At 36.6% G+C, this 26,197-nt stretch overlaps 1 protein-coding gene across 19 annotated transcripts in view; it reads right to left on the reverse strand.

The window, feature by feature from the left end:
• Positions 1-26,197, reverse strand: part of ABI2 (abl interactor 2) — a 130,463-nt gene that overhangs the window by 29,842 nt on the left and 74,424 nt on the right. For 6 of the 19 annotated variants that reach the window (XM_016425168.2, XM_056808228.1, XM_007501897.3 and 3 more), the window contains 4 exons: positions 25,558-25,704; positions 24,619-24,743; positions 22,575-22,757; positions 18,805-18,963 (listed from right to left, as the gene is read on the reverse strand). In XM_016425168.2, coding sequence (XP_016280654.2) covers positions 18,805-18,963; positions 22,575-22,757; positions 24,619-24,743; positions 25,558-25,704 — 614 coding nt within the window. The remainder of the gene's footprint in view (positions 1-18,804; positions 18,964-22,574; positions 22,758-24,618; positions 24,744-25,557; positions 25,705-26,197) is intronic. The other 13 variants (XM_007501901.3, XM_016425171.2, XM_056808235.1 and 10 more) reach the window with 3 other exon arrangements.

Consider the following 26,197-nt stretch of genomic DNA (forward strand, 5'->3'; position numbering starts at 1 on the left):
GTACTCCTGCTCATAATTTTATTCATTAATGAGATTCAATATACTTTCACTGTATTACTTAATTAATGAATTAATAAAAAGTTTAACAAATATCACTGACTTCACAATTCATTTTCTATGCTGTATCAACATTTCAAAAATTGCCTTTTGGAAAATGGTAACATCATGGACTGGGATCATTTTCCCTAAATAAATCTATTATCTATAGACTAAATACAGTAAATAATGATTTTTAAAAGAATTTTTTAAATGTAATGGCTAACATGATTACATATTTAATAAAATTAAATATCTGAAATACTTTTTATACTTTGGACATACAAAGTACATGATCATTTCAAAATAAAACATACATAGATTGTTCTTATATAACTTAAGTTTGCTAACCTTACAAAAATGACTGGAAACACCCCAGGGCATTGATCATAAGAAATTACCATGGCTCCTGTTTCTCTAAAATTATCTGATATAGTTATACAGTGAAAAGAAGGGTGTATAATAGAGAAAAAAAATGAGATTCTTAAACTAGGACTTTGACTTCCATAACTATGTGCTATTTGCACATCAATACCCTTTTCTCTTTCTTAAAATTTCAATTGCACACCACATTGTATTATCTGAATAAATCATTTTAATACTAATAAAGTAAGAAGATCAAGATAGACAAATACACAAATGATTAGACATCACAAACTCACAGCAATAAGGAAACAAGAAGCAAGGCCCTCAAATTTTAAACCCAAAGATCTGTCTAAAACAACTGAAACAAAGAAGCCACATGACACAGTGTAAAGAGAATGGATTGGAATCAGAAAAGATCTCTAACCTTTTGTGTATGTAGGATAATGAACAAGTCACAGAACTTTCAAAGCCTCAGTTTCCCATCTGTAAAATGGCAATTACCTATCTACATTAAAAGAAATTATATAAATAGGATTTTTTTTCACTTGGGGCAAGGGACCAGAAAGATACCCTTGACTAGAGAAGAACAGTGACTGGGAAAAAAGAACAGTGGCTGGGAAAAATGAACTCCTGCAGATCAGAGACTGTGTATGATGGAAGGAAACTGAATAATGACCTACACTAAAATCTTGATTATTCCCAACTGTGTAACTGTGGGCAAATCAAAACCTCTCTGGGACTACTATATATTGTTATTGTTCAATCATTTTGGTTGTGTACAAACCTTAGTGACCCTATTTGGGGTTTTCCTAACAAAGATACTGGAGTGGTTTGCCATATCCTTCTCCAGATCATTTTACAGATGAGAAACTGAGACAAGTAGAGTTAAGTGACTTGCTCAGAGTCATGCTGCTAATGTCTGAGGCCACACTGCAACTCAGAAGGATGAGTCTTTAGGTCTGGCACTCTAACCATTGCACCACCTCCGCAGCCCATAACACATTTATTTCATCTCTAAAGTGAAGGGTTCAGCATAGAAAGCCCCTAAGATCCCATCTCTGCTCTAATCTATGATCCTATGAACTTATAATTTCCAAGCCAATCCAAAAAGCATATCTTAAGTTCTTGAAATGCTAGACTTTGGGGATACAAAAACAAAAGCAAAATAGTCTCTACCTTCAAGTATTGTTTGGGCAAAACAATATGTATATAGAAAATCACTTATAAACATATAGAAAATAATTTTGTGGGGAAGGGAATTTGAGAAAGGATGATCAGGACAGGTTACTTGAACAAAGACAGAGCCAAAAATGGTATATGGTATAGAAGAAAGAGCAAGAAATTCAATTTGTTTGGAACACAAAATGCATGAAGGCAAGGGTACACAATGAGTCTGAAAAGTAAGCTATAGCCAAACTGTGATGGACTTTAAAAGTCTAACTAGTTTGTATTTTGTTGTAGTTGGCCTCTGGGATCCATTGCAGCTTCCTAAGCAGAGGAGTGATGTGGTCATACCTGTAATTCAGGAAGATCAACATGGTAATTCTGTGTAGAGAATAGACTGGAGGAAGATCACACATATCAGTGTATAAGAAGGGATCTCAGAGGTCATCTCATTCAACTCCACCTGTTTCACAAGTGAGTATTCTGAAGTCCATGGAAATTAAATTACTTGCCCAAGATCACAGAGTTAATCAGGAAGCATCAGAGGAGGAATACTTGAACCTCCTTTTTATCACAGCTGACAACCTGGAGGTACTGTAAAATTCCAGAAAATGGGTGATGAGGGCCTGAATAAGGGAGATGGATAGCTGGGTGAACAGAGAGAAAGGAGCAGATAAATGAGATTTTTTGCAAGTATAATCAAAAAGACCTGGTGACTAATTGGCCAAGACAGGGGTTGAATGGAGGCATGAAAGATGAAAAAATCAAAGATGATTCCAAAGTTGAAAGCTTGTGTAAATGGAGGAATAGAGGTGTACAGCACCAGAGAAATGGGCAAATTTGGAGGAAATATAGTTTGGGGACCAAGAATAACAAGTTCTATTATGGGGAGATGTTGATTCAAAGTGCCACTTAGAAATATCCAGCAGGCACTTAATGATATAGGACCTCAATACAAGAATAAAATTAGGGCTGGGTATAGAAATATGGAAATAATCTAAATAAATATTGAATTCATAGTAACTGATGAGATCTCCAAAAGAAGGTATAGAGAGAGAAAAGAGGGATAATAGTAGAATGTTAGTAGATACATGGTTTGAGAGGTAGATACATATATTCAGTAAAAGAAACTGAAAAGGGAAGATGAATAGAAGGAAACCAGGAGAAAGTATGAAAATCCAAAGAGGAGAGAATATCCCAAGAGGAAGGGGGTCATCAACAGTGTCAAAAGCTAAATTAAGTCAAAAAGGATGAAAAGTCTATTTGAATAAAGAGATCATTGGTAATTTTGAAGAAAACATCTTTCATCAAATGGTGATGTCAGAAAGCAGGCTACAAAAAGGGTTGAGAAGTGACTTAGGAAAAAGTAATTCAGCAAAGAACATGGATCATAGGCATCAAACTTACTCGGAGGAAGGAAGGAGTCAAATCTTATTGAAATATAATTGGGAAATACCTAACAAAATAAATAAAAATACAATAGGTAGGAGTCTGATATGTGATTTTCTAAGTTATTATGTGGTTTAGGGGTCCCAATTTCTATTTGAAATTAACCAGTGTGACTTTTTCTAGAAGTCTGGCTGTCAAAAGGAAGAGAGGAAACAACTATTTATTATTATTAATTAGCCTTGCTAACTAGATCCTATTGAATTAAATGTCAAAATAGTGGTTATGGGAGAAGGAAGTTTGACATTCTTTTCATTTATCTGCATTTCCCCTTCTTCACCACCATATCCATGACTGCAAGCAGGTGAAACCTGGACCCATATCTTTTCTCCTTTCCAATGATGATAAGTGAGGCCCAGCCACAAAGGGGATACATGCAAAGGACCAGAACCATTGGATGGATTACAAATGGGGTAGGAGAGAGATATTATATATATATATATACCAATAAAGGTCAAGCAGATTGATATTCAAATGAGTTTTCCTCCACTTTGTATATAGGAAGAACCAGAAGAACAATTTAGGAGGACTTCCACATATATAAAATGCTCAATTTCACCTGCTGTGCTCCCAGGGTTGTTTTGAGGATCAAAAGAGATAACAGAAGGAAAGCACTTTGCAACCTTAAAAATGTTATGTGTCATTTATTAAATGGAATGATATAGGAGCAAAGGGACATTTGTCCATGATCTATGGAGTAAGACATTTTTTCCATAAGTCAAGGAATCCCCAACTTCATGTGATACTGCAAACACTCCCTCCCTCCTAGTGATTGATGACCTTTATATCCTTCTAGCAGTAAAAGTAAACCTTTTAGAACCCTTAGAGATCGAGTGCCCAAACTACAATCCTCACACCCATGTGAGCCCTCCCACTCCCACCCCCCGGCTTACCCCAGATCGGAGAGAGAGGAAGCCCTCCCATTGTGCTGCTGACAGAAAGGAGAGTCATGGGAGAAATGTCCTCAGGCACATGTGTGAAGAAGAGAAGGGGGAGCAGTCCCCTCTAGCATGCTCCAGCATGCATGCCATAGGTTCACCAACATGGATCTAGCATATGGCTGAGAAGTTAATTTTCCTAATTCACAGGAGGTATGATAATATAAATCTTATTTAAAAAAGCCTTCAGTACATACCTTCCAGTTGACCATAAAATACAAATTCTTAAACCTCAGCATTTATGGCCCACTACCATTTATAGCTCCAACCTATATTTCTAGTCTTATTTTAAACTATTTACTTTCATCTAGTCTACATTCTAGCCAAACTATATAACTGTTGGCCCCACCTTACCCAGTGTTCTCCTATTTCACAAGTGAACCTCCATGAATCTGTCTTATTCCCATCTGTTGAAATCTTTCATTCTACACCCTCTATGAAGTTATTTCAAATCTGACTGTTCCCTCTGGCAACAGAAAGCATTTTAACAAACCTTCATGCTAAATGTAATATACTAATGGAAAAAGTGAGCAAGCCTTTCTAAAGGAATAATGATTATGAAATTCTAGTCATATTGTCTTTAAACAACTAAAGAACTAAACCTTGCTACAGTCTATTCAAAATAATCTCACATTGGTAGAAATAGAAAAAACTGAATGAAGCAATTCTTGAAAACTTGTTATGTGCAAAATAATGGGCTAACTGCTGAGGATACAAATAGAAAAGTAGAACAATGCCTATTTTCAAGAAGTCCACATCCTAATGGGGAAGAACATAAATTGAACGTTTCAGGTACAAATCAGATGGAAATTTCCCATGATCTTTAGGGGACAGAAGCAAAGCAGATGAAGATGCCTGTTCTTTAATGTCATTTCCAGTAATAAAATCATATGAATTTCTAATACTGAACCACTTAACAGGGTCAAAGACTTTGATGGAAAAAAATTCTCTTTTTTGGATCTTCAGTAGTTATGGCTGCAGGAACAGTTGCCAGGCTCTATCTCCCCAGAAGTCACACCAGGGCATGGAAACTGAAGGCACTTAGCTGAAAGCAAATCTATTCACATGGTTCTTGGGTTCACGGTTTAGACTGTCCCCATTATGGTCTGAGAGAAAATGGTGGTCAAGGCAATAGTGGTCTGATTTGCCTGCTACATGTTACTTCCTGTCTCTCACTCCTGATGCTTTAGTGAGGCTGGTTGCTTGCTCTCTGTAGTTGGTTGACAGTTTGTGAAGATGGCTAGCCCCTTCTCCATAAGTTTTGTTTCCCAGAAACACAGAAGAAAAACAACTACTTGACCACATGGGACGATGGGGATATGATTGGGAACGCAGAATCTAAACGAACACCCTGATGCAAATATCAATAATATGGAACTAGGTCTTGATCAATGATACATCTAAATTGGAATTGCACATTGGCTATTGGAGGGGGGAGGGAAGAAGGGATGGAAAGAACATGAATCATGTAACCACGGAAAATTTTTCTTAATCAATAAAATTAAATTTAAAAAATAAAATAAATAAGTTTTGCTTCCCAGTCAATGGCTGTGAAGGCAGACCCAATGTATGAAACTCTGCTTGGTGTCATTAATTGGATCTATTAAAAATCATTAGTCAAAATAGTGTGACAGAGCCAATTAGGTACATATGAATGATGTTAAAATGTGTATATTGAGTTATCAGCTGAACAGTATAGTGAAATTTCATAATATTACAGGGTTTAGCTATGCTTTATTACTGACATCACTACAAAATTATGTTGACTGGGGTACCATTATACAAGACATGTCTGCAATTGGAGGAAAGGTATTATATACACATTTATATAATTTAATAAATGGCAGATTAAAAATCATCTACTTTTAACATTATACTAGTTTTCAGTTTGATACTCAATGATTCATACCTATATATCAAGAATAATTTCATTAAAGAGTTGGAAGATGAATGCCTTTTCACTACATAAAAAATTATATTTTTAAGGGCAACAAGATGGGACATGGAAAGTCAGGCCCAGAGTCTATGTTCAAATCTGGCTTAAGATACTTTCTAGCTGCATGACCCTGGGCAAGTCTACTTAACTCTGTTTGCCTAACCCTTGTGCCTATAATAAATCAGGTGATTCTAATACAAAGAAAGGGAGTAAGGTTTTAAATACATACATGCATGCATGCATGCATGTGTGTGTTTGTAAAGTGCTTAGTATAGTGCCTAGTACATTGCAAGTGCTTAATAAATGTTTGTTTCCTTCCTTCCTTAACAGATTGGATATTGGCTACCAAGGAAGGTGTCAACTCCCAATTGATTGTCTATATTGTATAAATTGTCTTGATAAATATCTTGATGTATTAGAGCTACCTATGTGAATGATGAAAATGTGTAAGATTGAACCTATTTACCTGGGACTCAAAGTGATTTGGAGAAACTGCTTGTCTTTGTAACCCAGAGGAACCAGAAGAAACTGACTGTCTTTGAAAATTACAGGCTGGCTGAAGTCCACTTGCCACTGCCTCATTCCATACCTGTTCTCACAGTCTTTCTGCAATTAACTAGCCCATAGTCCTTGGGATTTTGTGTAAGCCATTTCTGGTCCCACATTCTTTATTTCAGATTGAGTTTATCCCTTGGCCTCAACTATGAAACATCTGGCCCTGAGATTCAGTGGGTCATTGTATTGCTGAAACCTTAAAACTGAGTCACTGCATACTCTTATTTTGCTGTCTTACACTAAAAATATATATCAGAGATATCTTTGTTTCCCTTTGCTCCTGAGAATCCATCACCCTGGTCCTGGAATCTGTCTACCCATACTACTCCAGATCCCACCTCCTTTCACTAAGTATTACAAAAGTAGCTGCTGTACTTTTGAGTGCTTACTATTATATCAATTGGCTTCCTTGTGCATATGTTCTTGCTTAATAAAGAATATTTTTACATTAAAGCATTATATCTCTTGATTCTAGGAAAATGGGATGAAGGTCTCCAGGGATCTCAACACTCCAGAGTGCCTGCTTCTCTTTGAGGGAAAAGAGAGTTCCACAGAGTTTGTGCCTCAGTTTACAATATATAATTAGACCACCAAATTAGAAGTCTGGATAAATATGAGATGTGCCATGTAATTTAAGCACCTCCAACTTCATCTATTTATGAGCTATTACCTCTGGGAAATGGAGGCTAGGGGCTAAGGAAGAATAAAATATTAAAACTGACTATACTATCACTAATCTCTAATCAAGTTAAAACAATATAAATCAATCACAAAATTAAGACCAAAATAGCTTCAAACAATCTTAGCTAGAAAATACTTGCTAAAAAGATATGGCAGCTAAGGGTAGCATCATTACAAAATTCATGTGTAAAATTTTATAGAGAAGGATTGTGGAAAGCTCTAAGTAGTATCATCACATAAAATAGCAATAGATAATAGAGAGGAAAATGTGTTTTAAGAAAAAAAAATTTTAGGTGAGATTACTCCTAGACTATTTAAGAAAGAAAATGGAATAACAAATATAATAAAAAGTAGAAAAAATCTATAAAGATATCTATAACACACATTTTCAGCCCCATCAACCATAAAAGATAATTCACATTCGTATTTACAATCACCATTATTTGGCAAGTGGAGGGAGAAATAATATTAAAGAAAACCACTATAGTAGACCTAAGTATACATACAAATAATTTATATTCTGAAGATATATTTAAGTGAGGGAAGAAAGGAAAGATTACAACATTACTACCAAAAAAGACGATCGAGACTATAAATAATGAACAACTCATATACCTATTTTTCTATCTCCACAACATCTTTACATCAATAATATATACATAAATTGAATATTTCTGAAGGAAGATACTTTCATATATACTCCTCCATGTGTGTGACAATGTGTGAGTGTAAGGGAATGGGCAGATTTTTAAAAAACATCATTTGGAAATCATAGCTCTATAACCAGACAGCTGAAGTGACTATAAAGTACAAAGAATACAAAATCTGCCCCTGCTTGCTATTTTTTGCTTTTAAAAGTCATTTGATTCAATAGAACAGAATACCATTTCAAAAGTTCCTTTGTAACAAGTTGTCTCTCCTGTAAATATCAAAATCACACAAGAGTCCTTGAAAGATACCTCAACAAGAATCAAGTTCTCTGATACTTAACAGACTCAAGAGTCCAAACCAAAGAACAGGTTTTTCTTTGGTCTTCTCAGTGTTTTATTAATCTATAAAAACTGCAATAGATAGTCAATAGTGTTTCCCAAGTTGGGAAAGGAAAACACTAAGCTCCTTCAAGGTCTTTCCCTCAGAGAGAGAGAGGCAAAGATGTTAAGCTGAGAGAGTCTCTGAATGTGTGTCTCTATCAATTTACATTACATTAGCAAGTAGAAACTGTAGCATATTACCAATGAAAACCTGCACAGAAATTAAATAAAAGACACTAAGAGATGTATGACCACAAAAGAAGGTAAGCTCATTGTGCAGTGAGAAATAGTCAATTAATCAATAACACTTACTTAGAGTTTACTAAGTGCTGAACAGGGGGCTAAGTGGTAGGGATTCACAAAGAAGAAAAAGTACCTGCCCTCAAGGAACTTACAATCTAATGGAAGAGACAACATGCAAATGAAGATATGCAAAGCAAGTTAGATAAGGGATAAACAGGAAATAATTAACAAAGAGAAAGCAATGAAATAAAGAGGGTCTGGGAAAGGCTTCTAATAAAAGATAGCATGTTAGTTGAGACATAACAGAAACCTTGGAGGTTAGTAATCAGAGAAGGACCCAGGGCAGAAGAACCAAGAGGCTAGTGTCACTGGAACAAAGTAAGTTTTCGGGAACAGATATAAGAACACTGCAAAGGTTTAGAGGGGCATAGGGGGCTCAGTTATGAAGAACTCTGAATGTGTGAAATTTAGATTACTCCACCCTACTTAGTCTAACAAAATCAGGAATGTCTACATCCATACTTAAGGATTAATATCTAGGAATATCATAGGATGACCTATGATAGACATGTGCTAGCAAATAACAAATCAGAAACAGCTGACAGACCCCTGGGCTTACCTAAGTCAAGCTTAAGCTACCATTGGTACAGGTGAGATGCAGGAAAGTGATGTAAGACCCTCTATATATTTTTGTGTCACTTCCTCTCTCCAGCCTCTTTTTTGCGGTGGAAAGGTGGCTGGCGGCAGTTGGCTAAGTGTGCTAAGTGTTCCGGCCTCTTGGCATGGTGGCAGCTATTGTCCAGTTTGGTGATGAGTTTTCCTTGATACTATACTGGGAGAAGCTGATTAGCCTAGTTCAAGTGAGGCATCTTACTGAGCTCTATTGGAGTTTAGGCTGATTCTTTCTCCTTTACCTTCCAAACACTACCCTCTTAGAAAGCCACTAATCTTTAGAGACCTCGTGGCGGAGGACTTTGAACTTCCCCTGACACAGGCCAGGTGGGAGAAATCCTACACCCTTTCTCTCTCCCTTCTCCTTAATTCCTTTCCTCTATATTAATTAAACCACCATAAATTTACTGACGGGTATTTTTATTTGGGATATTCCCTGGCGACCAAAATTAATTTAGATTAGGTCACAATCCTAAAATTATCCTTACAAATGCATTTTGTATTTGGTCCTGGAGACAATAGAACCACTGGAATTAAATGAGAATAAGAGTGACATGATTGAAACTCTTTAGAAAAAATCATTTCAGTGACTGGAGGATAGAGTGGAGTGAGGGACTTGAGGCAGGTTGATCCAACCACCAGCTACTGCAAAAATGCAAGCATGAGGTGAGGTCTATATTGGGTTAGAGGAGAGAAAGGGTAGTTTTGGAGAAATAATGCATAAATCAACAGACCTAGCCAACAAATTGGATATGAGTGAGAGACAGTGAAAGGCCCAAGATAACTCCTAGGTTGTGAACCTAAAGAATGTTGTTGAGTTTAATTTGGGACATGTTGAATTTAAGATGTGTACTGATCTCCAGTCTAAAAAGTATTCGGAGATGTAAGACTGAATGTCAGCAAAGAGTTTGGGGCAGGAAAGGTGGATTTAAGAATCACCAGGATAGAGACAAATTAAATGTATAGAAGATGATGAAATTAAAGGAAGTAGTATAGAGTGAGAAGAGAATAGGATCAACAACAGAACTCTGAAGGCCATATGGAATCAGAGAGTATGACCTGGAAAAGAATCCAACAAAGGAGTCTGACAGATAGGAGGAAAAGAAAGAGAGAATGTTATCCCAAAAACCTTGAGAGAAGAGAGTATTAAGGAGAGAGTGATCATCAATGTCAAATGCTACAAAGAGATTAAGGAAAATTAGGATTGAAAAAAGGCCAATGGACCTGACTACTAAGAGATATTCAGTAACTTTGGAGAGAGAATTTTTGATGGAAGGCTACAAGCTAGGTTGTAAAAGGCTAATAAAATGACCTTTTTAAGGAATTTAGCTACAAAGGTAAGAAGAGATACAAGGCAATTATTAGTGGGAATAAATGACTCAAGTGATATTTTTTTTCAAAGTAGGGGTAACATGGAAATGTTTACAGACATGTCATAGGAAAGGAATCAGTAGAAAGGCTGAAAACACAAGTGGATACCTTCTGGAGGAGATGAAATGAATAGAATGACTTGAACAAGGAGAGAAATGGATTAGTTTATCATATGAGATGGGGTGAAGGAAGAGAGAATGACAGAAGGCAACTGAGTGAGAGATGAGGAATATGGGAGAAGAAGGAGCTCACTGAAAATGGCCTCAATTTTTTCTATAAAATATGAGGCAAAATATGAGGCAACTGAGAGGTTGGGAGAGGGGGAGACATGGGATGTTTGAGGATGAATGAAAAGTGGAAGAGTGCTTTGGTGAGTGAGAGAGTGAATTGATAATGTAGATTTAGAAGGATTGGCAGGAAAGGCCTAGTTGAGGTCATGTAACATAAAATTGTAATGGAACCAGTTAGAATGGTTGAATGATTGTTTTCTGCTTTCATTCAGTAGTACATGTATAGGAGTGAAAGTGAAAAATGGTGGGAGTAATCCAAAGCTGAGACTTGGCTTGACATAATAGGTGACATGCTATTGGAGTGATTCAAGAGAAAAGGACAGTGTAAATGTTGGGAGCCATCAGGCCACTGGGTCTTGACAAGGTCACTTGTGGCAGCTAAAGAGGACACAGAGTGGCCCCTTGGCAAGATGTGATTGCCCACTCAGTCCCCTTTGCATAACCTCTCTCAATTACATCCCTTACCTATGGAATTGACATGATTGCTATTCCCCCCTAACCTCAGAAAGAATAATAAAAGAACAAAATACCTGCACTCTACTTCTCCAAAACATCAACAAAAGATCAGACCCTCAAAATCAACCCCAAAAGACTACCATGGGTTAACTTTTACTTAGGTACATAATTCCCAGTAAAACCGTAGCTACAAGCCAAGCCCAGAACTTTCCCACTCACAGAAACTTATTCTCATTAAGCCAGCATACAAATCAATCATAAAGGCCCATATAAAAAGTGCAGGTGCCTAAATGACTTGATTCTTCCCCTTGAGAAACTCCCTAATAAATCCTGAAAAATGATCAGTCTAATATTAAATTTGAAGTATGTTCTCAGTGCCTCTCAACCTCAATGTTATGATTGTTGAATTGTCTTTAAGAATTTCTGATTATTTCTTTTCATTTAAAGTAATAAGTAAATTTCTTTGACTGTAAGCTCAAGCTCCTCACAGGATAATGAGAAAATTAAGCCACCTGTGACAGAATCATTTTTCTTGTGTAAAACCTTTATTCTTTCAAGAATCTGTAATCACAATACAAGAATATAGAATGTTAATCAAGTGATTTGTTAAAAGTTAATGTATCACTTTTCCAATTATCTCTATTTAGACATGTGTTAGGTAATGTATCTGAATGCCCCCCAAAATGGGTATAAAAATAAACATCAGGCCTGGGGATGGTGGAGCAGCTATCAGGTGCAAAGCATGCTCATGGCCAATTGATAAAACTATCTTCCATTTATTATTTTCTTGACTGACTGTTTGCCACCTGTCAGGAATCCCTGGAATCTCAAGTGAGGCTAGACCTTGTCCATGGCATGTAAAGTTGAATTGGTTTACCAAGGAGTCAAAAAGAGGGGAAGGTAAAAGTGTCTACTACCTAGGAGGTAGTCTGAAAGAGAACTGAGGCTTGGTCAAGGGATTGGAGGTCATGGTAAAGACAAGTAAGTAGGTAGTAAAGAGTGGTGTTATTTAAAAGGCAGAGGGAGAGATGAAAAGCCAATTGATTATGATTAGTTAAGGAGTTTTCAGAATTCTTTTTGTTTTTAAACCCTTACCTTCAGGCTTGGAATCAATACTATGTATTGGTTCCAAGGCAGAAGAGTGGTATGGGCTAGGCAATGGGGGTCAAGTGACTTGCCCAGGGTCACACAGCTAGGAAGTGTCTGAGGCCAGATTTGAACCCAAGACCTCCTGTCTCTAGGCCTGGCTCTCAATACACTGAGCCACCCAGCTGCCCCCTAGATTTCAGAATTCTTGAACATAAAGGTGGTACATTTGTAGGTGCCAGCAAGACCAAGAGTATGATCATCTTCACATGTCGCTGAGGTTGAGTAGAGGAGTAGCTCATTGGAAGTAAATAGGCTGAGCAATTGAGTGGTTGCGGTATTTTAGAGAAAATAAATATGTTGAAGGCCTCTAGTCAAAGGACAAAAGTTACAGAGGAGAGAAAAATTGTAAGTGAGGTATTGAACTTATTGAAAAAAGGAAGGCTATCTTTTCAGGGGGTGGGGGGAGGTAAGATCATCAAGGTTTCAACTGAATAGTAGATATGAATAATATTAATCTCAAAGGAAGAGAGGCTCAGTGGTTCCTTCCTTTTTCTAAGTCCCCCTCACTATTACAGGATCTGGAAGTAGCAACAAGGAGCAAGGATAATTTCAAATTTCCTGTCTTAACCAGTGGGCAGAGGAAAATAAGAGGAGAAGGTGAAGTCCAGACTAGTAGCCAAGGACACTATGTCACTATGGTTTCTGTAAGACTGTTTTACTAGGTATCAGTAGTTCAGTTAGGAGGAGAGAAAGGAGTAAGTATAATATCCTATCCCTCCCATTAGAAATGTCCAGAAATCCTCTATAACATTTAAGAACCATTTTTTTTTCTGTTTGCCAACAAATTATCTTTGGCAGTAAGCCCTTAAATTTTCTTTTTTGGAAAACTGCGTGACAAGCTCTCCTCTTCTTTAATATAGCAGCTGCCAAATCTTGTGATCCTTCCTATAGCTCCTTCACAGTGAACACTTTCCTTTTGGCTGCTTTTAGTATTTTTTCTTTGACCCAGAAGTCCTGAATTTTGGCTATTTTGCTTCCTGGAGTTTTTATTTTGGAGTTTCTTTCAGGACACAACTGGTAGAATCCCATTTTCACTTTGCCTTCTGGTTCTAAGAGTTCTGGCAGTTTTCATTTATAATTTCTTGAAATAAGGTATTCAGACATTTTCTGATCATGATTTTCAGATGTTTTTCCAAAGAGCTGAATTTCTTGTATTCAGTTCTACTATCATCATCTTCCAAGGAAAATATCATAACTAGGAAACATCATCCTAGAAACTGGATCCACTTTGGTCCTCATGCCTCATCATCATCCTCACTGTACTTTGACTCTATAATTAGAAGTCTGAAGCACAGCATAAAAAACTACTCTCAAATTCTCCATGTAAAGAGGGATCAGGGCCCAAACATTTCTCACCAGTTGTACTTTGATTCAACTCTACCATCATTATGGTCCTAAGCCAAGGGCCTTCTCTCTCCTTCCCTTGCTTTTCAACTTCCGTTTGTGTATTGCCTTCCTTCATTATATTGTAAACTAGATGAAAGTAAAGACTTATTCTTTTTCTTATTTATATCTCCCAGGACTTCCAGGGGTCGAGTCAAGATGGTGGAGTAGAACAGAGAAGTTCCAAGTCACCATGAGAATTGTCTCCAACCCATATTAAAATATTGCCACAAAATAAATACAGGAGTGAAAGAACCAACAAGGAGAGATAGTAAAACAATTTTCAAAAAAAGAAAAATCCAAAAAGTAGGCAGAGAAAATCTGGGGCACTGGGGTGAGAGGGAAGCAGTCAGCAAAAGGCTGTAGCAAGGAGTGAAGAGCAAGCCACACACTCCCAACCCACATCTACTGACCCAGGTTTGGAACCTAAGTCCAAGCCAACATTCAGACCCCAAGATCCTGCGTGGGCAAATAGTGGTCCAAGCCAACCCACACACCTTGAAATTTCAAACCTGTGGAGAAATCCAGAATCCCAGCCCAAGGCAATCTATGCTGAAATGGGCTGATCTGTGTGCACCCAGAGTGAAATCAGGCATATCAATCTGTGCTTGGGGTGAGGACATAGATCACAGTTTAGAGTGGCTGACAGTACTAAGGTGGGCCCAGATCTTTTTGCTTAAAGCTCAGGGTAGAGCTCCAGAACAGGGCAATGAAGAGTGTGTTCAATTAGAACAAGTACACAGTAAGACCAAAAACTTAAACCTAAGCCGGAGGCTACACTTGAGTAGTTCCTGACCTGATCAAGATCAAAGTTAAGACCACAAGCTTACAACTAAGCCTAAGGCAAGTCTTTGAGTTATCAGGATCTCAAGGGTTAATTCTCAGCCCTCAGGCCATCACGTCATCTTAGAAGAACTAAAACTGATTGAAACCCAGAAAATAAGCTAAGAAGAGCAACACACACACAAAGTCCAAAAGAAAAATATGGTTTGGACACAGATTCTGGAAGAGCTCAAAAGACTTCAAAAAACAATTAGGAGAAGTAGAGAAAAAGTGGGGCAGAGAAATGAAAGTAATGCAAGAAGAAATAGACCAACTGAAAAAGGAGAATCAAAAGTTGACAGAGGAAAATCAGGCCATAAAAATCAGAATTGAGCAACTAGAAACTAATGATTTCATGAGAAATCAAGAAACAATAAAGCAGAATCAAAGGAAAACATGAAATCTTTTTGGAAAAAACAACTGAGTTGGAAAATAGATTCAGGAAAGACAATCTGAAAATTATTGGACTACCTGAAAGCCATGATCAGGAAAACAGTTTGGTCATCATAATACAAGAAATTATCAAAGAAAACTGCCCAGGCATCCTCAAATAAGAAAATAAAATTGAAATTGAAAGAATTCACAAATCACCTCCAGAAAGAAATCCTCAAATGACAACTTCGAGGAATGTAATAGCTAAATTCAGGAGCCCCCAAGTCAAGGAGAAAATACTGCAAGTAGCTAGAAAGAAGGAAATACCATGGAACTACAATCAGAATCACACAGGACCTAGCAGCTTCTACATTAAAAGATCAGAAGGCATAGAATATGGTATTCAGGAAGGTGAAAGATCTAGGTTTACAACAGTTTCACCTGTCCAGCAAAACTGAGTATATTCTTTCAGGGGAAAAAAAGAACATTCAACGAGATAGAAGATTTCCAAGCATTCCTGAGGAATAAGCCAAACCTAAATAAAAAATTTGAAGTCCAAACCACAAGATCCAAGAGAAGCCTAAAAAGGCAAATAAGGAGAAAATTTAAGGAACTCATTAAGGTCAAAATGCATATATTTCTACATGGAAAGAGGATATCTACAATTCTGAAAAATTACTCTTAGTAGTAAAGAAGATAGAAGGAATATACTTAGAAAGAGGGTGGAGAAGTAAGCTGATTAACATGAGCTATATTTGATGATATATGATGATGTGTGTGTAAATATGATTATATTAAATGATATGATATGTATGTTAAAAAATCAAGGGGTGAAAGAGAGGATTGCATTGAGAGAAAAAGGAAGGGAGAGATAGAATGGGGTAAATTATATAACATAAAGATGTGTGAAAAATAATTATAGAGAGGGGAGGATAAGGGTGGTGATGGGTAATGCTTAAACTTTACCCTCATCATAACTGGCTCAGAGAGGGGAAAGCAAATATACTCATGGGGTATAAAATTTTATCTTACACTAAAGAGAAGTAGAAGGGGAATAAGACAAGGGAAGGGGGTGGTAACTGGTGGGATAGGGAAGGAGGGAGTGATAAAAAGCAAAATACTGGTGAGAAGGAACAGAATGAAAAGGAATAGAGCAGAATCTAAAAGGGGAACCCAGTGGAAGTGCTTATTGAATCTGGGACTGGGGAGGGAAAGAAAATGAATCATGGAAACATGGGAAAATATTTATTTGTATCCCCAACAATGAGCACAAGGCCACTGGAGTTATAGTAAGCAATTAAAAATATTTACTGAATTTAACTGAAATTGAAGGGTTCAATAATTCTTAGATTATTGTCTTCCAAGCAGGCTGCTTTTTATATAAATTAGATTTTTATTTTTTTATGATTTTGTTTTAATATTTATTGATGCTTTCAGCAGCCTTCAGTAGAGTTCCTTCAGGAGTACCATTCTCATTTTCAGGACAGTTAGTTCTTGGGTGTAGTTATCTACCATCTGTTCTAAGATATAATTTCTTCTTGTTATTCTTTCTTTCCTAGTCAGAGCATTTTGTGCATCTTGTTTTATTTATTCCAGGTATTTCTATAATCCTTATAACCAGAACAGGTTTGTTTGTTTTTTTTTTTCCAAGATGTGTATGGTCCCTATTTTCCTCAGGTTTTATGCCAAAAATCTTTCAAACCAAGGTATTATCTCATGCTATTACAAATTTACTTGGTTTGCTCAGTAAATTGAGGATCTAAGCTGGGGAAGGGTGGAAAATCAGTAAAGAAAGGTATTGGGGTGGGGGCCCTGCTACTAAGCTTACCAAGTAAATGGTATGGGCAGGATCTGCCTAAATCTGAGTATGGTGGCCAAAACCAAGCCTGTCCATCAAAGGACTCTGAAGTCACTCCAGTGCCAGGCTCTGCCTGGGACTATAGGGGGTTCTCTTGCCATAGGAATACAGGATCTCTCCTACACTTGACTCTTCTGGGGTCCTTCTCTGATGCTGGGATCCAGGACCACTCCTGTGCCAAATTCCTCCAAGGTCTTCAGAGACACCTCAGGCTAGCCTTTTTCTAGTGCAGCACTGGCGAATTTTTTAGAGATCATGTACTCAAACTACAACTTCAAGCTGCCTGTGAGTTCCCTGCATTACCCCAGAGAGTGGAGAGAGGAAGTGTTCGCATTGGGCTGCTTGACAGAGGGGCGGGTCATGTGAAAAATGTCCTCAGTTGCTGTGGAGAGGGAAAGTAGCAGCCCTATTTGTGCTATGGGTGCCATGTCTTTGCCAACATGGATGCAGTGTCTTTCTCTAGGCTCTGGGCTCATGCTGCTACACCAGAATCTTCTTAGAGCTCCCCATAGCTCTCCTGCATTCTGGGCTCCCACCACCAGGGACTCTGGGGGGTACCTAGGTTGATTTTTATCTAAAGTCATTTTCATTCCACTAGTTTTGGCATTGTAGGTGCTGCTTTCCACTTAGCTCTGGATCTTCCCAAGATTAAAGGGGTATTTCTATAGATCCCTAGGCCAGATGAAGCCCCACTAAATTCCAAACGGGGGATATAGCTTCCTCTACATTCTAGGATGCTATTATCTCTCCACCCACATATATCTTCCTAATATACTACCCTTCCTAAACCTCACCTTTAAAAAAAATTTCTTGAAGGCTTTTTTATGTCACAGACCTTTTCTGAATTCTATCCTTATACCAAAGAACCTGTCCTTATCACAAATGAAAACAGTTCAGCAAGACTAATCAACAAGTCCAAGTCTGGCAATACATGCAACATCCTGCACCTCCAACTATCCCTCTACAGAGAGGAATAATTTATCAAATGTCCAAAGTAACCAAAACTTGTAATTTTCTTTCATGTAAGTTCAATTACCTTTTAGTTTACAGCCTCTTAATTTAAGAATGTCTAGAATTATTCTCCCACTCCACATTAAAGTATAAATGTACCATAGCCCCTCTCTTCTTCATACCATTATTTCTACTACCCTCCCACTCTCAGCCCCTTCACCTGTTATCAGACGCCTTAATCTTCCCACAGGTGGCTGCTTTTTCATTTAAATTAATCTCTAATTTGTAGGTAAGAAATTTTGGAGAAGAGGAGTCTTCTCTTAAATCCTAACCCTCCACAGGCAAGTTCAAGAGACTGTCTATGGTTACAGCCCATCTCCCTCTTTCTTTACCCTGAGTCCTCCAGATAGAGTAAAAAAAAAAAAAAAGATTTAAAAAGAATAATTAAGCCGAACAAAAATCAAATCTGCTCTGAGGTACTTCTAGAAACCCATAGATTTTGCTGTTTGGCCATCCATAACTCAAATGTTCTGAGAATTTCAAGTTAACATAATAGTATGTTACAGAATGGGAACTAGAAGATGTATTGTGGTCCTGTGGCCACCCTGGAAGAAAATGGGACAGAAAGCCTTGCTAAAATCAGTCAGCTACCTCAGATCTCAGGCTCCACTCAGGAGGAAGTTGTCAGTGATATGAGTTGCTTACTATTATGCCTAGTTATCCAGAAAAAAACTACTACTAATGAATAGTATTAAATGTGTATCAAATTAACTTTCTTCTAAGTTTTATTTTACCAATAAACCGTATTTATACAGTTGGTATTCATAGCTAGTTGCTCACATATAGTTGTCCACATGTGACTGTGAAAATTAATGGAAATTGCTTAAAACATTTTGATTTTCATCAAATGTACTACCACATAACATTTCAAGAACACAACTATTGCTTAAAGCAAGGTATTCCAATATTTTAATCTATTTTTCAATATAAACAATAACTATTTAAAAGAACAGAAGAATATAATAAGTGGTTGATGGTTTCTTAAGCTAAATCTTAAAAAACGTTTGATTAAGATTATTCTTACCTGGGTTCTGGCTATAAAAGGGTCCTCCATTCACCTGGTTCTGAAGGCTTGTCTGTGAGGTTATGGATGGAGGACGTCTATAGGGCAGAGAGCCTCCTATTGTTGGGGGAGTGTGCCGAGAAGCAGGTCTGTTCATGCTGTAGAACTGAACAGGATGACCTGGTTTGGGGGTGAACAGTAATCTGTCATTCAAAAGAAAATGCTAAAAGCCTTGACTAAATTTAAATTATTTTTAATAAAAAATCTACTTAAAGAAGGGCAGTTTTAATAACAGTATTCAAAAGGGCTTAATATTTAAAGGGTTCAAATGCCATCAAGCTGAATGCAAGTTGCCTTGTAATAATAAATAGCAAACTAATTACACTATTTCCATTATCAAATTAGAAAAGCAGATAAGTAAAATAGCAGCTATATTAATAAATCTTTTCCTGAATAGTTTAGTAAGTTATATATTATATCAGGTATATATGTTCTTATCCCACACACACCATTTCAAGGTTATAGTCATCAACTAAGTTTGCAAATGTGCAAAGGAACAAATTGGAAATTTATGAAATCTATAGCTTAAAATCCAAGAGGAACAGGAACTAAATATTGTAGCTAATTTAATGAGGTTTCCAGAGGAACAAAATTATGATCTGTTAGGAGAAAAAGTAGAGTAAGATACACTTCAGGGAAAAAAAAACCCAACCTAAAATGAGATCATAAAATAAAAATCAAAAGATCTTTATTATTTAATTAAACAATTAATCAGTAGGGCTAAATTATTTTGTTAGAGCATTATTAAAGATCTAAGAAATTCCAATGAAAAGTAACTGGGAACAAAATATATTCACATCTAATGAAAAGAAACTAAGTCTGAAGTTCAAGTACTTCTTTTCAAATCCTTCCTCTGCCATTTATTGTCTTTGTCACCCTGGGCAAGTCACATAGTAGGCCAAAACTCCCTCAGCTGTAAAATGAGAGGTTAGATTACATAGACTCTGAGATCCCTTCCCGTTCTAAAGAGATGACCTTATAAGAGTCTTATAGACCTACAAGAAATTTTTATGAGGCCACTCAATCTAACCTTTTCATTTTACAGATTTGCAAACTTGAACCTAAAGAGTAAAGTGGCTGGTCCAAGACCATACAAAGTCATGGATAAACCAGGATTCAAGCCCTGTAACTCTAACACTTTATACCACTACATCAAGCAGCCTCCCACATGTTTCTCTGACACCCCTTCCATTTCTCTATGTCAAAGATCCACCTTTGATTAAAACTAAGAAACTCCAAGGCACAGAAACACACACACACAGACATGCACACACAGGCATGCACACATACACATGCTGCATGATATATCAAATCAACAATACTAAACTAAATAAAGCCATCATTGACATCAAAGAGATCTATTCTACACTAAGTTTTTATCAGCTAAAGCCGACTGGAAATTTCATTTCCTATTTCATCTTTTTTTTTTAAATAGGGACAGTCTAAGAGAGAATAGAACATTATATAAACATTTTTTCCAGACAATGTTCAGAACTTTCTATGAGGAACAATAAATTTACACTTCTCTTTGTACCATGTTTCTCCCCTTACAAATGAAATTAAGTCCTTTTTATATTGTTAACAATAGTTTTTAACTTTAAATCACCAATTTAACTAGCATCCCAGAATATCATAGTTGGAAGGAACCTCAAAGGGTAGCTATTCAAAAAAGCACCAGAACAATAGTTCTTTCTATAAGATACCTGGCAAGTGACTTATATAGCCTAGAGGTTTCCAAAGTATGAATCTGAGACCCCCTTAGGACTCCTGAGACCTTTATAGGATGTATGGACAGTCAAAAATAATTTCATAATAATATTAAGATACTATTTGCCTACTAAATCCTCCCCTTTTCAAACTACCTACCTGAATGAGACCTATCTGTCTTCCTATATTGAAACCAAAACAATAGAGTACAACAGATTGAATTCAGAGACAGGTATCAGAGAAATCTAGCTGTCTTCTATTAAAGAGATTTATACAATTTTGTAAAGAAATGCCATTCTTCTCACAATTTTCATTTTATTTTGAAAAACAGTATTTTTAATGTCATATGTTAACATGTTTATTATTATTTTAAATGCATTAATAAATATTTTTAAAACTTGTTAGTTTTAATTTCTCATACAGTAATAACCAAAGATATAACTCAATAAACAAAAGTTCTTTGGGGTCTTCTGTAACTTTTAAGAGTGAAAAAGGTATTCTAGGCAAAAAAAAAAAACTTTAAGAACTGCTGATTCAGTCTTTGCCTAAAAACCTCCAGTGAATACTAATAAATAGAGAAATAAAAATCAAAAGAACTTTGAGGTATCACCTTGCCCTCATCAGACTGGCTAAGATGACCAAAAAAAAAAAGACAAACACTGCAGGGATGTTGCAAAAATACTAACACACTGCTGGTGGAGTTATACACTAGTCCATTAGTTGTGGCAAACAATTTGACTCACCAACACTGGTACTACATCTACATCCCAAAGAGATCAAATAAAAAGCAAAAGAATATCTGGGGGGGGTATGTAAAGTAACTATTTGTGGTGGCAAAGAATTGGAAACTGAAACAATGGCCATCAACTAGGAAATGGCAAAGCAGTTATAGTATTCTGTCACAGTCATATTACTTATGCTAGAAGACAAAATGAAGGGAATCATTTAAGAAAAACCTCAGAAGATTTGTATGAACTGATGCAAAGTAAAATGAGCAAAACCAGGAGAACAACATACACAGTAATGGCAATACTGTAAAGACAATCAATTATGGAAGAGTTAGCACACCGTATCAGTACAATGATCTACAACAATTGCAAAGGATTCATAATGAAAAATACTATCCATCTTCAAAGAAAGAATTGATGAACAGTGTGGACTGATGTGTATTTTTTCCTCTTTATTTTTCTTGCTTTTGGGGAAGGGGGTCGGCCAACATGGCTAAGAATATACTTTGCATCACTTCATATATAAAATGGGTGTTGTATTTCTTTCTTACTTTCTCAGTGGATGGAGAGTGGAAGGAGAGGAGAGTTAGGAACAGAAATTTTTAAAATTTTTAAACAATAACAACAAAAAGACCTAAAATGGAAAATAGGATGTATTTTAGATAGAAGATAGATAGATAGATAGATAGATAGATAGATAGATAGATAGATAGATAGATAGATAGATGATAGATCCCTCATTTAAAAATCTTCTTTGTTCATATTATGACCCAGTTCTGACATTGCAATATCCACAACAAAAAATTCTAGTGTGTAAGTGTATTAATTCTTTAAAAGATACATTTAGATTGAACTGCTCAGTATCATTTATAATTACTGGAATATTTTAGGCTATATTCTAAGAAACCAAGACTAATTAGAAGGTTAAGCTCAAAGTAAAAAAGGATTCCAAGACCACCTACACATACATACAACACTTTTCTGAATTTTAGATTTACATAATCCAAAGTATCACACATTAAAATCCTCTGGTTTAATGATACAAACTACCATATATGTTAAGAAAAGAAAAAACATAATTTCAAGCTATATTCACTTCAGTATTTTTAATGTTACTAGCTACTTGTTAATGTATTTGTTTAGCATTGTTATTTAATAAACTGCTAACCCTCCACGAGAAAATTGATTTTTACTTCTCAATCTCTAGCCAATTTCAAAACCCAACAGAGTATTATACCTTCAAAGTAACAGCAGCCTAAAATCAGGGTTCATCTGCCCATGAAAGAGCACACTCACCTGTAGGTGGAGTGGAAGAAACAACAGAGGGAGTTGGAGAAGTGAAGCCATCAGCAAGGGGCTGAGCTCCCGCAGCAGCACCATCTGGGGCAGTGGAAGGGGGGACAGTAGCAGGAGCCAGAGGGGCAGGGGCAGGGGCAGAAGTGGCAGGGAGGGGAGGAGGGCCAGCTGAGCCAGCAGGGGCTGGGCAGAAAGAGGAGGAAGAGGGAGCATTAATAACGCCATCACAGTAGCCAGGATTAGAAAAAAAAATGTCTTTTGAGTTGTTAGTGTTAGGCATTCAGGCCTTAATGCTAACCAAATGAATGCAAAGGTTGGAAAAGAAGCAGTTCATGTTAAAGAATTGTTACATATGCAGCAAATAAGTTAACATGCTTAGGGTATTGATACAGACTTATAAATCCTTAAAGAAAATAAATAATTTAATGCCCTTTTTTACTTGAAAAACAGAAAAAGATAGAGGGGGACAGAGAAGGAGAAAAAGAGAAGGTGGGGAGAGAAATGAGGGGGAAGGGCAGGAACGGGGATAGGGTTAGGATAGATTTTTTTTATCAGTTACAGAAGCTGAAAACAAATAACATTTATCTGAACAGAGTAGAAAAAAAGAATATATATATATATATGTATGCATACATATATATATATATATAATGCCAAGTTTTTAAAAACCATGAAATTCTTCTAATTCTGACTCTATATTATATTAACACAATAAACTACACTAAATGGCCCAACAATATCATCCCAATATCAGTTAACTCCAGTGGCTCCCTATTACCTCTGCATCAAATACAAAAACACTCTGATTACCATTCAAAGCCCTTCATAACTTGGCCTTCTCCTACTCATCTAGTCATCTTAAACATGACTTTCCAATATGTACTCTTTGATCTGGTGAAAGTGGCCTCTTGGCTATTTCTTAAACAAGACTCTCCATCTCTGGACTCTGAGCATTTTCTCTGACTCTCCCTCATGTCTGGAATGCTCTGCCTCTTCTGCTCTGCTACTGACCTCTCTGGCTTCCTTTAAGTCTAAATTGAAATCCCATCTTCCACAGGAAACCTTCCCTAGCATCTTTAATTCTTTCTCTTATTAATGATCTCCTATTTGTCCTGAATGTCATTTGGTCACACTTATTTGTTTGCTTTTCTTTCCCATTAAGACTGTGAACTTCCTGAGGACAGGGACTATCTTTTGATTCTTTTTGTATCCCCTGTGTTTAGCACTATGTTTGGGATATAATAGGTGATTAATAAATACTTACTGACTAAATGTTTGCCTCTAGTACCCAATCATCATGCTTTTGTTCCATGAAATTTGAAATATATGTGATAATTATATAACTTTCACAAAATGAATATAAGGCAGTTCAGGGAAGGAGTACTCTAGCTGATGAAGGGGACCAGGAGGAGGGAAGAGAGGAAAGAAGGGAAGAAAAGGGAAGAGGAAGGAAGCAGGGAAAGGGGGAGAGAAGGGAAGGAGGAAAATCCTAGTGGCACATTTTTTTGTCTCAGAGAAAATGGAGAACATCTCATAAAATGTTCAATTTCACAGGTCAAAGAAACCAACAATCAAAAGTGTCTTCTTATCTATGCTGTGATGACTCAACTGTCAGTAGACCATGAACTTGGAATTTGATTTTGTTTTTCTCAGTAAATAATATATTTGCACCGACCTAACCTCACAAACTCACCCAGTCACCATTGTGCCCAATGCCATTCGTTTCCAAGATAAATAACTCTGATAACAGATTCATCTATAACCATGAAAGAGAGAGTAGAGGTACCCTATACAGACATGATGCCTAAAGTCTTAGTCTCATTGGCACCGTGGTTAGAAGAAGAAGGGCACTTCCTAACCATTAACACCAGATGCCCAAAAGCACAGCAATAAGGGAAAAAAATTTTAGTCATATCAGTACCACTTGGTTCATTTTTCCCCCAAAATTTTTTTTCCAGTATTTATTCAGACCTAGTAAATCATCCTGAATAAGAGAGTAATTAGGCTTCAAAGAGGAAGAAATACAAATTAATTCTGGGTTTACCTGGAAAGACACTGGGAGGAGATGGAGTAGGGACAGCTATAGGAACCCCCACACTACCACTTCCACTGTTTTCTCGACTGCTGCTCCGGCTACTCGGATGACTCCCTCCACTACTACCACTGCTGCTAAAGAAATCAAACCCACCAAAACATTAATATTGATGTAAAGCAATAGTTAATCAGAATTCCCCAGAATATAAGTTAAAAGTTTCTAAAACATATAGACCTACTACCAAAGAAAAAAAGACATAAGAACCCTCCTCTTCAATCTTTATAGCAACATCAATGATGTAGTTTTATAAATACAGGAAAGGGAGGAGAGTGGAATCTAGGTTCAAGACAAATTCATTATTCCTACGACTGTTTTAAAAGTTCATATAAAAAAAAAATCTGACAATGTTTAGATTGACAATAGGACTCAATTTTATAAACATGTAGGTAGATACATTAGCTTTATTATGCTATAATATAATTAATCTTTCCCAAAAAATTTTCATTTACAATGAAAATATATTTCTTTAAGATATTTATGTTTGATTAACTTTAATACACAATTATGTCTTGGTGCGATAGCCCATACTTACATTTTTAACAAGTTTGGTTTTTCATCTGTAAAGTTCCACCAAAAAACAACTTGAAAAAATTTAGCATTTAACTTTTTGGTTCACAATCTTTTCTCAAGGCACCTAAGCTGAGCTTCCCTCTGTACATTTAAACTTTATAGAGGTTGATAGTTTATTATCTGTTCTTATATGACTTCCTGATTCCTCAAAGTTGTATCAGAGCATCAGAAGAGGAAGGTGAGAGCAGATGTGGTTTAGTGGGAATAGAGTAAGGAAAGGGGACTTGGTGCTTTGGAATGAAAAAGGTTTAACTGAAGTTATTTGAACAGAGTATGGTACTATGGCCATCACATTTTGTGCTGAGGTAGAGAAAATACCTGTAAGTTCGATTTCTTTGATTCACAGAAGCTGTCCTCACAGGGCTCTGCTGCGAGGGAGCCATATTACGTGTTGGGCTAGGTACGTAATCATTTGGTACCACTGGAGGACGCACTGGCTCCAGTGTGCGATAGGGGGAGTGACGCCTACAAAAAGAAGAGCGTATGTATTGTGTAATTAGGCAAATTTAGGCATAACAAATTCAAAGATAGAGTTGCCAGTAGTGAAGTACCATTTGAAATTAAATAGGAAAATGTGTGTTTTTACATCATCCAATCACCTCTTCTTCAGGTATCCCTTGCCTCCCACCTAGTAGAAATTTAAATGGGTATGGTTTTATGCTTTTTAAAAAGTTGATATTATTTCTTTTTCAATCTCCATTTCCCTCAGCTAAGCAGCTTACTTGGCATAGTTTACAAGAGTACTCACTTCACCTTGCTCCACTTCTTATTTCCATGTCTTCTAGTACCTGTTTTTATTGAAAACTCGAAACACTTTCTAAACATTAAATCAAGCTCTTATAAAAGCCCCAAATAAGAGGTTGTTGTTTTTCGTCATGCCACACTCTAATACTACAGTTATTCAAAAGTCAATGTAGAATTAGTACTAAATTCTGGAATCCAAAGATTCCCATGCTGG

The sequence above is a fragment of the Monodelphis domestica genome, chromosome 8, assembly GCF_027887165.1.
Source record: "Monodelphis domestica isolate mMonDom1 chromosome 8, mMonDom1.pri, whole genome shotgun sequence".
In the NCBI taxonomy this organism is placed as follows: domain Eukaryota; kingdom Metazoa; phylum Chordata; class Mammalia; order Didelphimorphia; family Didelphidae; genus Monodelphis; species Monodelphis domestica.